This window comes from Sapajus apella, unplaced genomic scaffold (genome assembly GCF_009761245.1).
Source record: "Sapajus apella isolate SASKATOON/1434 unplaced genomic scaffold, GSC_monkey_1.0 scaffold17, whole genome shotgun sequence".
Classification (NCBI taxonomy): Eukaryota; Metazoa; Chordata; class Mammalia; order Primates; family Cebidae; genus Sapajus; species Sapajus apella.
The window spans coordinates 6,951,955-6,966,583 of NW_022436957.1; the positions used below are offsets into that span (position 1 = coordinate 6,951,955).

Consider the following 14,629-nt stretch of genomic DNA (forward strand, 5'->3'; position numbering starts at 1 on the left):
TTTCCTTCTCCTGTTGCTATTCTGGGAATGGAATACAACCCATCTGTAAAACTGCACACAGATTCCAGCTGCAGACCAAGCTGCTGGGGTTTGTTAATGCTTTGGGGTTTTGTTTTATTGTTTTTTAACATGGAAAGGAGACTTGCTCCCAGGCAATGGCTACCTTTTCTCCATGTGTTTCAGCATATGTTTGTATGTGCTATATGGCTGTGTCTAGGTAATGCAATGTGCACTTGAGCCAGGCCATTACTTCATTTTTAAATTAGTTATCAATTCAAGAAAACTTTTATCTTCACTAAATAAACATCCTAGATCATTTCTAAGCCTCGTATGAATAGCTCATATGTGTTAAAAGTCTGGCATGTACAGGCACCAGGCTAGGGGCTTTCCACGGGCCATTTCAATTCTTGCTCACTATAAGCTTAAGAAGCAGCTGCTGCTGTTGTCCCTGTTTTATAGATGAGGGAAGTGATGCCCAAAGCCCAGAGCCAGGAGATTAAACAGCAAGAAGAGAAGCTGATGACCCCACTCTGGGCAGCCCTACTCTCTTCATCCTGTTGCTACACCTCTTCCTGTTTCCTCTTGCTTGGCAGACTCAGCCATGGCATGGGGAAATGGGAAAATGAGCTTTAAAACAGGGCTGGATGAGGGTGAGGTGAGGCACAGGTCTTGTTGTTCCAAAGCCAACCTACCATTTCCTAGAGGCATGTACCTCCTCAAAGATCAGGAATCATGGCCCTACACTGGTGGTTTGTAACTTCTTTTTTGCCTCATAGACCGTTTGAGAACTCCATGCTAGCTATGGACTCTCTCCCAAACAAGTGCATATTCACACCACATTTTCCATGCAGTGCTAGGGGTTTCTTGAACTCTCTGAAAAACCACTGCTCAGGAGGTTTCAATTTGGTTCTTGCTATATTCTTTCTTAAAGAAATGCAATGTTTCTGACACTTGGGAATTTCTCTTTTCCCTAAGGAGCAAAGCAAATAGCAAACTAAACAAAATAGAAGAAAACAAAACAAACACAAGATAGCAAAACACCACAATTCAATAAAATACTGCTATTTTTTTTCCCAAAAAAGCACTGATTGACTGGTCAACAATTTTTCTCATGCCCTTCTTTTCGACATCTTTAAGATCTCACCAGTTAATGATGCATTGAATTTTAAGCACCTATCAAAGAGAAAATATTATGTTCATTTTGTAGATGACAAAGCTAAGACCATCCCCCATCCCAACTCTGTTTTCCTTCCTCTTCCTCTCTTTCATAAAGACAAGTCATGCAGCAAGGTGCTGGCCAAACCTGTGTGAACCTTCAAGCTTTTTGACAGTCTGCATCAGGTTTCAACTATGTTGCAATCCCCCAAAACAGCACCCTAACAAATAGATAATACACACTAAAAATAGGTAAGAGAAGTTGAAAAATGCTGTTTTGACCATATTTTACAATTTAATATTTAGCTGTACTCCAGTCTGCCCCTTCCATATTCTCTACCTGCTCATGCCAAATCGACTAAAAAATAATAAACAACTTTTCTCTTAATCCTCTCCTTCTTCCCTTGACTTCTAACAGAAGAGGTGTGGCTAACTCCCATGCCAATGCTGTGCTTATGTGGTCCATGTATTCAATCCCTACACACCCTTTGAAGTACATCTTAAATTCAACCTCCTCCATGAAGCCATTCCTAACTTTTCTGGCCCATGCTCATCACTTCTTCTCTGAATGTCTGCTATGAGTCTGCAGTGCATTCCCTAATTCTATATTTGCCATGTGTCCTCACCTCCTCCACTTCTTACATACCACTGTATCCTGAGGAAAGTCATTAGAAAATGTCTAAGCAAGAGTCATTGGTTTAGAGGAACCTAAGGTAAATGCTCAGGACATGCATGATTCAAATCCCAAAGCTATTCTTACATGGAATCTTTTATAACAAGAATTGCTGTTGTCCATATTTCTATTGATACAAAAGCCTCTTAACTCACTCCCTTTTTGTCTCTAGCCAGTCTACAACACAGTTTATATCACCTGTTTGTTGAATCCCTCCAAGGATTCACAGCTTAAAAGAATCAACCACCTGCCCCACACAGAGGTATTCAGCACTTTATGAAGATGGCCCGATTTCCCATTGTCTCTCTCAGTACTTCACTGCTTTGTAGCCTTTACCACAGTCTGCAATGGCTGTGAGAGCTGCCTGATCTCCTGTCACTGCTAACAATTTCACGGAAGCAATGCTCTCCTTATATTTCTCCTGCTGCTGTAATCTTTGGCTGTTAGTCTTTCATTTTGATGCAATGTTTAGGTCTAGAGTGTCTAGAAACCCTTGTAAACCCTGGCTTCCTTCTACAAATTCACTGTCACCAGGATAAGTTCATATTCCTCATAGTATACTACGTCTCTCAACCATTCTTTAGGGCTGGTTGAAGAATATTCATTTCCCAAGTTCAGATGAGGAGACCCAGGTATAGGAAGGTTAATATAATTTTTCAACAACACATGGTCAGTGAATTAAAGAGCTACCAAATGCGCTCAACTAGGGGCGATTTTGAGCACTTCCCCTCAGGGGTGAGACTTGGAAATGTTTGGAGATATTTTTGGTTGTCATAACTTGGTGGGAGAGGAGATGTACTGCTACTGGCATCTAGTGGGTAGAGGCCAGGGATGCTGGTAAATATCTTACAATGCACAGGACAGCCCCATGACAAAGAATTCCTAGGTCTAAATATCAACAGTGCAGAGGCCAAGAAACCCTGACCTAGACCCCAGTACAGATATTTTTTTCTTTGAATTCCTTTCTGTACTTCTTTTATCTTAGACTGTCTCAGGTTCCATGCACAGCTGGGACTTGACTAGTCAGGGACCAACCTGACCCACTAACCAGTATAATGACATTGCTCTTCTTCAAGATCTTTTTCTATCATCCATTGAAATACTGTCCTAGTAATTCTGCAAATCTACAGTGAATATGGGGTCCATGGCACCTCCCCTAGAGTTGTGAAATGGACTAATATGCCACTCATACAACCTTAAGTGGAAGCTGTCTGTGGGCTGCTAGGTTAAGTTACTTAGCCCTGCTTCTAAAACATGGAGCAGTGATATCTCTCTTGCCTGTTAAGAGGATTTGCATATATACCTCCTAGCACAAAGCCAGCACATGGAAGGAGAGACATAAATGGTAGCTAATATTCCAACAGGCTGTTTCATTTACACCTATTCAAGAATATTTTCTTTTTGGCATAGGCAATGGAGATTGTTCAGCATTTAAATGGAAAGAATGTCTGAAAATGATGCTAAAATGGCAATAATTATTTCAATTGGACCTTTTGCTCTCCTCAATGCCTTCTTAATTACCTGAGACCCAATTTTCTCCTTCTGACATAGTACTTAAGAAATGTCAGAGAAGTAACTGAAGTACCTTTAAACACAGAGCTCTGCTTTCCCCCAGCAATTAGGCAGATAATGCTACAGCTCCTGTTATAACTGTAGTCGATAAAGGCTGACACCCAAATGAGTAATAAAACTACTTAACAATTATGAGAATTATAGTATGCCCATCAAAGAGATGTGTATGCTGAAATAAGGTGTCGGTGCCATATGAAACCTGAAGCCATCTGGGGCTTCACTAATTATAACTACTATAGAGATAAATGGCTAAGTCAGGAGAGTTCCATTCTCATACCCTTAAGGAGGAGGATGAGAAGAAATGCAAAATTGCCTTTCTGGATTAGAGTGAAAAAAATATACATAACCATGTTATTTGGGAAAGAAATTTGACAAACACAGAACTGAAGGCACAATGCAGCTGAACTTTAACAAAGATTTACAAAAAAGTTCCTGTGGTTAAGTAAGTTTGGAATGCCTCTGGCCCCTTCTTGTTGATTTACAGTGCATATTAGCTTATTAAAGAGTCTATAACCTCCTGAGGAATCCAAGGTCAGGGAGAGGTATAACTGCATGGTATCAAAGAGGGAAGGTGGGGGGGTCTCTTGTTAAGGTGAAGATTAAATAGGTTGCCTATTAGTAAGAAACTTAAAATTGAAGCCAGCATCTCATTTGTCCAAGGGTGAAACCAAAAAAAATCTTGAAATACGAGTATAACCATAGAGAACCAGACCCCAAGATCTTAGATTTGGTGGGGGGCTCACTGGAGTCTGACTGCAGATCAGGTCCAACAAGAACATCCCTAAAGAGTCTGTGGGACTATGTACAACCTGCTTTGAGCAGTTGACACCATATGATACCGAGACACAATGGCAATGGTCAGCAGATCAGACCTAGTTTCCTCCATACTTGGTTTGGAATCAGGACTCACCCTCCCTTGAATTGAGCAAGTCCCTATTTTGCTGGGACTGATTAAGAAAGGAAAGGATCCCTTAAAAGGGAGATACTAGACTTCTTGCTAATAGTGCAGATGGGAACTCCAGGGACAAACTGGAAGAATAAAGAGGTGATATCATATTTGGGCTCCAAGTTACAGAAGCAGGTAAAATCAATTACAAGGCCAGCAATCTTCTTCCACCCCCATCAATCCACTTTTACATGGTTGCAAGCACTTCTGTAGCTCATTGTTTTTCTTCTTCACAAATAGAAGTTCAGAGTCTTGAGTAAAGCATCATCATGGAAAATGACAGCCTCATTTGGAAGCATATTTGAAACATATAAGGAGGCTCATGGCCCATGCACTCTTAGGAACTGCCCCTCTAGAGAAGGCCCTGCATGAGTCTCTTCCTACATAGGCAGCTAGGTTGGAGAGGGGAGATGTCATTACCTCTAGGCAAAATGTTTGGCCATTTTGCTGATATGCCCTTTTAAAACAGGAGAGAGGAAGAGTCACAGCATCTATGACAGCAAATGCATTTTACCTCTTGCCCATCTTTGCTGATGTTGTCATCGGCATGCCTGGCCACGATGGAGAGGAACTGTAGGAGGCGATGGAGGGTGTCGCAGTTGCAGGGAGGTAGAAGGTATATGAGGAGCTGCAAGGTGCCCAGCTGTTCCTCCGGCTCCAACACTAAGCAAGGCAAAAAGAGGTGCTCAAATAAAAGGGGAGCCCATACCATTCAGGCACAGAGGAAAGGCCTCCTCTCAGTTGTTCTAAGAAAGGGATTATCAAAGCAAGTCCTATTTCATGCCTCCATTCTCTTGCCCATTACTTTAGCAATGTAGCAGCAAGCTTCTGTGAAAGATATAAAATTAGACCTGGGTGAAGTATAATATCTAGAAAAATAACTGTAATCCAGGTTAGAAAAAAAAAGGGTAACTAAATTTCCCTTACTTTCTTCTACCCACTTCCCTGGCATTACTCATCACCTAGTTTAAGAATTTCAGTCTTCCATTCTTGGTAAATATTTATTAACACTGAATAAGAATTGTTGAACATTCTGAAGTTTGAGTTTATAATGGATTTAAGGCTCTTTTCTGTTGAGCAATTCACAAGGACAGATATTTTGATGGCAATAACCAAGATACAGCAAAGACAATGTCTTCTCTCTCTGTTGTATAATGCTACAATTCAAATCCTATTTGAATTGTAGCATTGAGGGAAGAAATGTATGAAGGCTGACCCAAGTTTGGCCTATCCTTCCTCTACCTTTTCCTTTTTTTCTTCTTCATGGGATTTGTAGCTATAGCCCAGAAGCAGCTATGTTGAAAGCTCTGGCACTGGGCTATGGCATCTTGCTTCCCCTGGGTTTCCCATGGTTCCCTCCTTCTTCATATCAGAAACACTAACTCAATTTTAGGCATAGAATCAATGTGAACTCTTGTTGGTACTCTAAGCATTAACTCATAGCACTTTCTACTGTTCTTGGGTCATTTCAAAGCCTGTCAAATTCTTCCTGGCTATTTCCATTTGTTTTATTGCAACTTTCTTCTTGCTAATTATTCCCGGGGTGAATCTGAGAAATCTCTCCAAATAGCCCACTCTTTAGAGATTAATAAATAAGGACAAAAAAGTTATCAGGAAACATATGCATAAAGTTATGATGAATAAGTTGGACATCTCAGTATTCCAGGGCCACTTTCCCACAAATGGCTGTATTACGCACAGAGAGTGTTGATGAAAGCTGTGTACAGCTCCCTGGTGAGAAGCGGGTCCGGCATGTCCCTCAGGAACTCTTTCAGCAAGGCTGCCACATCATGAACACTGTGCTCCTCCTCCAGAGACACATCAATCCCACGGTCAAATTCCTCACGTAACTAGAAAAACAATGGTTCGAGTGGCAGTCACATAACACCATACCTCAATGTGCAGTGCACAGCAAGAGAAGTGCTGTGACACGTAGCATCTGGAATTAAGTCTGTATAGACCCCAAGAAGGAGAAGCAAACAACATGTCACCTTGATCTGTCAAGTTTACACAGTCCAGCTATGAATACATATGTGTGTATATATATATTTAAAAGCATTATTAAATAAAACTATCTATCTGTGGATTTATTGTTAATGATGTATGCAGAAGGGCTCAATAATGACAACCAGATTAGGAGGAACACCTAAAAGGTAGAAAACAACTTAGGTCAACTAAAATGTGGGAAGGAGGAATTAATTTATTACACAGTGGTTCTGTGTGTCATCAATCCTGCCATGTTTGAATGTTGATATTTTACTGAGGTTACTCAACAAGAGAACAAAGAGATTTTTCTGCAAAAATGAAATTAAGAACCATGATAAGACATTTATGACTAAGGCTTAAAAGATGACAATAGCTACATACTCTCTTAGATTTGTCAAAGTAGTCTTATTGTTTACCAGAAGGATCCCCTGCTGTAATCATTACACTAGGTCTATTAGCACTTAGAGCAGCAAGAAAACAAAGTAACAGGAGTGTAATAACTCCACGCCCTGCTTTTGTCTCTAAAAGCTCAACTTCTCTTATGCATTGTTCTCTGCTGTAGAAATAATTATGTAACTTCATAATCCTACACTATGCAATAAACTTCTCTAAGAGTTCATTTGTTTTCAATCATTCATCCATCCATCCATTCAACAAAGATTATTACACGTTTCCTGTGTCACAGGCCCTGTTACAGGCCCTCAAAATATACTAGTGAATAAAGAGGCAAAGTACCTCTAGAGAAACAAAGTGATAAGCAGGTAATCCCACAAATGATTCACTCTTAACATTGTGGCTAGTCATCTAAGGAAAAAGTGCAGGCTGCAAAGGGGTTATATGACAAAATAATATGAGTGAGTTAGAGCATATTTCATAGTCAAAATCTACTTCTAAATAAACACTAATTATACTTTTATTGGGTAATCCTTAAATACAACTCCATGCAAAGGTTTCCCCTTTGACGAATCCAGATATAACTGATGGGTAAATTTTGGCATTTGCTACCTGTCCACTTGAGGAGAATGAGTACCCATCACTATCCTGAACTACTCATTGATTCCAGACAACTCGCCATCAGTGTGTATCGGGCAGCCAAAACAAAGGCTTCCATTGAAATTCCTCCAACTTGTGATCATTCAAACACACCATACTTATTTTCTGAGCATACACACATGCAGAAAGAATGGAACATGCAAATAGCTTGGCCTGTGAAGTTAACGGTGACTAGTTAAATTGTGTGATCTTGAATTACATTTCTTAATCTCTCTAAGCCTTGACAGAAGTGTGTTAAAGAGGCTACGCTCACAGCAGGTTGGCAGATTCAATGAGATAATATTTGTGAAAATATTCTGCAATTCTGCATAGGTGGAGGCCTACGAAACATTATCATACTACCTTCTTTCTTGCAAGTTCTGTTGTGGAACATTAAATGTTGATCCATTTAATGTTGTTTCTTGTGTGAGAATAAAAACTAACCAGCCAATCAGAAAACATACTTCTTTTGAAAGCCTTTTTTGTTTTGACAAAAAATATATATATATGATGTATTTATTTCAATTACTTTCAATAATATGAACAAATGTCATTTCTTCAGCTTCATCCAACTAAAATTCATTTTCATTTGAATTAATTTTCGAGTTGCTGAGTTCCTTATTTCCTTCCATTGAAAACAACATAAAGAAAATAATGATTTAATTTTCCTTCACCAACAAATGAACTCTTTTCTCAAAGTATGGTTTGCATTTTATGAAGCCATCGCAAACACGAATACCTGCCTCATCACAGGAACCTATTGTTGAAGGTCTAATACCAAACTTCGTGGCAGGAATGTTGCAGAGGGCTGAAGGAAACAAAGGAGCACAGTACCTATGTGAAAAGCGTACTGGGGGTCAATGGTTCTATGAAAACTTCATAAGAATTATTTATTATTTATTTTTGATAAAAAGTAAAGCTATAATAGCATCTTATGTGAAGGGAATGTTAACAGCATTTTTAGTATCACATTTTAGTAAAAATAGATGCTACATACAATTATTTTCTATCATTTATTGATCAGGTACTCTGAATTTTCTGCTTTTGCAATTGTCAATAAGATGTATATAAATTAGTTTTGTTTGGCTGCACATGCCACAGATGCAGCCATATGTTTTGCTTTCAAGTGTTTGAGCCTAACTGTAACAACATTTCTGAGTTGTTGCCTTTTACCTCCTGGAATTCAATTATATTATAATAGCTTGGAGGGTTAAAAAATAAAAGATAATCAAAATTGAATTTGCATAGACTTGAACTTTGCAAAAGGTAACTGAACTGAAAGTCAAATAAAACATAAAATATAATCTTTACTTTTCACTTACTTGTCTCACTCTCTTTTTTGAGCTTCCAACTCGGAATATCCCCACTGTCTGGAGGCCTGAAAGTAAGCAAACAAAATCAGCAGTCTTGTTTTATGGCTTGAGACTCTGGAGGAAATCAAAATAGAAGGAGAGCAGAATGCCAGCACAGTGCCATAACATGCAGAGCAATAGTAACCTGGCAGCATACAGTAAAGCTTCTTTCATCTCACACTATTTCTATATTCCAGACACTTAAAGGTCAGCCCTCTCAGCACCAGAATTTTATGTTTAATGTTTTTGATCAAATATTTTCATGTGATATGTATTTCTAACCTTCTCCTTATCAGAGAAAATGAGCTTTTATTTCATTATTCAGAATTATTACCTAAACACACATTCTACAGGGATTCTAGCTCTTTATCAATTTAAAAAAAATTTGTCTGACCATAAAGTGTGCTTCTTAAAGAAAATCTAGAAAATGGAGAAAAATGTAAAAATAATATACTTTTAGAAATACCTGATGCAGAAATAGTCACTCTTAATTTTCTTCTTCTTCTTCTTCTTTTTTTTTCTTTTTCAGACAAGGTCACACTCTGTTGCCCAGGCTAGAGTATAGTGGCGCGATTATGACTCACTGCAGCCTTGACCTCCTGGGCTCCAGTGATTGACCCACCTCAGCATCCAGAGTAGCTGGCACTACCAGCACATGCCTCCATGCCTAAGTAATTTTTTTTTGTACGTTTTGGAGAGACAGGGTTTTGCCATGTTGCCCAGGCTCAAGCTCAATTCCTGGGCTCAAATGATCCGCCAGCCGCGGCCTCCCAAATAAATTGCTGGGATTACAGGTGTGAGCCACCATGCCTAGATAATATTTCATTTTTAAAATCCAGCCTTTTCTATATGAATGTATATATTTTTACATAGTTGAGCTCACACTGCACATATATAGTATCTATCTATTAACAGAGAAAATGTTACTGCCTTTCTTATCATGCCACAAGAATTTTCATTCATGCTGGTAACAATTCCTTGTAAATGTCACTTAAAAGGGATAAAAGACTACAAATTGGGTATAGTGCATACTGCTCGGGTGATGGGTGCACCAAAATCTCACAAACTACCACTAAAGAACTTATGTAACCAAATACCACCTGTTCCTTAAAAATCTATGGAAATATAGAAAAAGATGCAAAATATTCTATTGTATGAATGGGCCACAATTTACTCCATATTCCCCTCTAAATGGTGTACAGGTCCCGAAAATATACACGCTTATTTTGCTATTATAAATGACCTTATTGTGAACAACTCTGTGGACATGTTTTGTTCACATTTCTTACTGCTTTTCCTAGGATCATGTCCTAGATGTGAGAATATAGTGTCAGTGCTGAGGTTGAGAAACCAAGTTCTAAAAAATTAGGTCTCTTAAAAACACAAGTAATTTTACTATCACATACTAGAAATTTCAACAATAGTTCCTTAATAGCATTAAATTTCCAGTCAACATCCACATAATGGTCACACACTGTGATATGGTCTGTGTGCCTTTTAGTCTCTTAATCTGTGTTTCCCCCTTCTGTTTCCTTTTTCCTTGTAATTGGCTTAGTGAAGAAATCTCAGTGATTTCCTACTGTAGATCTACATATTGTCTGGATTTGGATACTCCATGGTGTTATTTATATGTTCTTCTCTCCCCTTTATTTTCTGTAAAGAGATAGCTAGAGCCAGAGATTTCTCTGACTGTGGTGTGATTTTCTAGGGCAAGAATACTTCACAAAAAGTATTGTATACTTCCTTTGGGAGCATGGAATGTCTGAATGGCTCTCCTTTTTCTATGCCAGTCATTAGTCATTGCCATTGATGAGCATCATGTATATTACTTCTTTCATTGGTGGCTCATTTTCTTTTCATTTGGGAGATTCAGTTATGAGAGTGATGGCCACCACATGAAGACAGCTGGTCTGAGAGTAAAGCCAGCAAACAGAGGACACTCATGACATCATTTGAATCCTGGACCCAGCTCTGTCTAAATCTAGATCAAGCTCCCAGTATGTAAATAAAGATGGTTGTTATTTGGGGGAGGTCACTTTGCTTAACCTATTTTATTTGGGTACCTTTCTCTTGGCACTGAAAAATTTATGACTAGTACAACATATAATTAAATCAGAAATAATTGGATTTTTTATATAGAGTTGGAGTCTTGCTATATTGCCTGCCTGGTCTCAAACTCCCAGGCTCAAGTGATCTTTTTGTCTTGGGCCTCCCAAATTGTTGGGATTACAGGCGTGAACCACAGTGCCAGCCTTAACTCTTTATAACATTATTTCTTTACATCCAGAAACAAAGTAAACATCTCAATTTGTTTTAGTTGTCTTTTCTATCTCTTGGTAGGAAGAGAATAGTCCCACTTGTGTAGAAAATGACCTTATGTGATATCTTGCTTCTGTAGAAATTTATTCAGAAACCATGTGAAAATAAAAAAGTAAATGCAGCCAAAATTAAAATTACTGAGACCTACTATTAAAGTTTTCTATTTCATACATAGAAGAGTCATTCAGTTCATTCAGTGTCTATTTCTCTCTATATAATAATATATGCCAAGTACTATTCTAAGTACTGTATGCACGTTAATTAATTGAATCATTGCAGAACTTTTGAGGTGGGTACTTATGTTCATTTGTGCAGATGAAGAAATACAATTCTGTATTTTATTCTAAATAGTGTGATTTTTTTCTAAGTTCCCCAATTGATAGAAGCAATACATCAGGCAATTTCATTACTGTGCAAAGATCATAGAGTGTACTTACACAATCCTAGATGGTATAGCCTACTAAATACCTATGCTATATGGTAGAGCCTAGTGCTCTTACACTACAAACCTGTACAGCATGTGACTGTGTTGAATACTGTAGGCAACTGTAACAAAATATTAAGTATTTGTGTATCTAAATATAGAAAAGGTACAGTAAAAATACAGTATTTATTATAATCTTATGCAATGACCATTGCCTATTGGTCCATTATTGATGGAAATGTCATTATGTGGTACGTGACTGTGTTTTTCGTTGTTTTTTTTTTTTTGTTTGTTTGTTTTTTTGTTTCTTTGTGTGTGTGTGTGTGTATACAGGGAGAGGTACGTTCAAGGTATGTACATAGGTAATGCACAGGCATGTGAAAGATAAGGTGGAAAAAAAACCTACACTTAAAATTTTGTATAAACAAGATTTTACGACATTAGTTTTAGGTTATCCATGTGTTATCCAGTGATTTCCATTATAATGAATTAAGAAATTTAGATATATTCTTAACAATTTTTAAATGAAGTTCAATTTTTCTTAGGAAGCAAACAGATGAGAATGTTAATAGTAGTTATGTCTATATGGTAACTTCAGAATTTTCTTTGCTCTCACATTTACTTTATTACAATGAGCTATTATTTTTATAGTAAAAAAGTAAACTTTTCTCATGTACATAAAACATGTGCTAACACTACAGCAAACAAATTTAGTTTATGAAAATGGCAGTTTAATAAGCCAGAAGTCTAAATTTCAGAAAAAATTTAAAAGAACTGTATATAATTCTTAAGTCAACTTAGTAACTAGAATTGACTTGCAAAGGGTGACTGTGGAGAAATTTTAAGTGAATAGCTTCTACAAAAATGCAAATAGCAATATGTAAACCTGTTGTCAAAAATGACGTATTTTCTATTCACTTAAGCAATGATTCCCCAATTTTTTTAGGTTGGACTCTTACTTTTTAAAGGAATCCTTGTGAGTAACCTCCTAGGCTACTTTTATGTACAATTAATAAAAGTGGCTCTGGTCTGTTTGAAAGAAGTCCTGGTGACAAACCCAGTCCAACAGACCTGACCCTTCCCCAAATTGCTTGGCCTCCAAGGTCACTTCTGAGGACTACTGAGAACTAAGCAGTCTTAATATCATCAAGTTGATTCACCCCCTCCTCCGATTGTGTTTAGCCCCACAATCTCTTAGCAAATACTCACATCTGTACACTTTCACACAGGAAATTTCAGCTCAGAACATGATCAAATGAACACAATTGAAATTGGGTACTTCAATGAATGATGCTTGAATAAGTATTTGAATTAGTATTTTAGATGGACAAGTCTACTTACCATGTTTTTCTAGATGCTGACAGCAGCTATCCACTAGCCTGGGGACCTGTCTGTAAATAGGATTCAGACTGAGTTTCTTATCTCTGGCTTTTTCTTTTTTACTTTGAGCCTCAGCAGGCAAGGAAAGTTGTAAAGCTTCTAGTAGTCGAGACTGATTGTCATCAAGATCGGTGATAGAATCCACTGACATGGCACCCTGCAAGTGATGCAGAGCCATGAACAAAAATACAGATAGCCAAGAAAAACAGCTGCCCCCAGATGATAGCCAATACATACTTTGCTCATGACTCTATCACACTTAAAATAATACTGCTTGATTGCATTAATTGTACTGTTTGTATATTAAAAGAAAAAAAGATGCCTTTTGAAAAAGTTAGAAAACCTCTACAAGGTTTCCTCAAGGTAATGGCAGTTACAATTTCAACAATAGCCAAAATTTTCCAATTGGAAGACAAGCAATGGGAAACATATAATTAAAGTATTTTGGCCCAACCACTTCATTTCTTGAAACAAGAAAAAAATTACATACTCAACGAATGAGGTAGTCAGAGAAGTCTTGTAAATAAAAAACTATGGCTCTAGGATTTTTAAAGTGGAATAATTCCATTAAATAGCCTTAGCTTAATTTTCCTGAGAAACAGCACAAAGTACTTTACTAGAGAGGTGTCCTGGGAAATGCCAGTAGGGGAGTGGGGAAAGGAGACAAGGAAGGAAAGGCAGCTGATGAAGGGAACGTTATCAAGCCTATTACCATTGCGGGCAACTGGAGCTCAGTCTTTCTGGGGAGCTCTAGGAGACAGCTATGTATTATGCACCTCAGAGCTATCCCTATCAAATGAGAGAGCTGGGGTATTTATGCACAAAGCCTCAGGTATCACTGCTTAAGGGCAGCCTCTGGTGGGGGCAAAGAGATAATAATATCTCCTAAGTACTTACAGCCTTCCATCTGCATGGACTGGGTGACTCTGGCATCAGAGAAAGCCCTCAGCAAAGAAGGTGTTGGCAGGTGGAAGGTGAGCTGGCATGCTAGGAATGGTAAAGGGTCAGGGAAAGGGAGCAGGGCACCAATTGCATTTGCCATAGCCACCCATACTTGATGAAGCACTGAGAAAGCAGTTGGCTAGCCAGGCCTGGACAGAGGAGAGGACATTTGGGAGACTCATTGCCTGAGCCCTACATTCCTAGAAAGCTAAAATTTAGAGTTTTAGTGTCATTGTTGTATGACAATACAGTCTGAGATACAATGACAGAAGAACAATTCCATCATGCAAATTCAGGCATTCCATAATTTTGTAGTTTCTTCATTTTTAAACATGGTCAATACAGCAAAAACAATGGATCAGGTCTCCCTCTACTTTGGAACAGCAATGAAGGTTAGGGGCTGATTGTGAAATGTGGGTTTTAAGTGGGAAGTGTCTGGTGTTTTTAACTAGGGCAGTCTTCAACAGCTGGAGGTGGCAAAAGTTTAGGATCCCCAAGTGACAGAGAAAAAAGGGAGAGAAGGTCGGGTGTGGTGGCTTATGCCTGTAATCCCAGCACTTTGGAGCATTTGAGTTAGAAAGTTTAAGACCAGTCTGGGCAACACAGTGAGACCACATCTCTACTTAAAAAAAAAAAATTAGCTAGGCATGATGGTGTGCATCTGATTAGCTAGTATGGTGGTGTGCATCTGTAGTCCTAGCTACTGTGGAGGTTGAGGTAGGAGGATTGCTTGAGCCCAGGAGATTGAGGCTGCAGTGAGCAGTGATCATGCCACTGCACTCCAGCCTGGGCAACAGAGCGAGACCCTGAATCAAAAAAATAAAAATAAAATGCTGATCTGTTTTTAA

General features: G+C 38.4%; 1 protein-coding gene across 1 annotated transcript in view; it reads right to left on the minus strand.

Annotated features, from left to right (window-relative positions):
• Nucleotides 1-14,629, minus strand: part of ARHGAP6 (Rho GTPase activating protein 6) — a 539,651-nt gene that overhangs the window by 35,990 nt on the left and 489,032 nt on the right. Inside the window, exons 5-8 of the mRNA XM_032285896.1 lie at nt 12,801-12,996; nt 8,687-8,742; nt 6,046-6,196; nt 4,861-5,009 (exon numbers count right to left, since the gene is read on the minus strand). Of these exons, the coding sequence (XP_032141787.1) occupies nt 4,861-5,009; nt 6,046-6,196; nt 8,687-8,742; nt 12,801-12,996 (552 nt within the window). The remainder of the gene's footprint in view (nt 1-4,860; nt 5,010-6,045; nt 6,197-8,686; nt 8,743-12,800; nt 12,997-14,629) is intronic.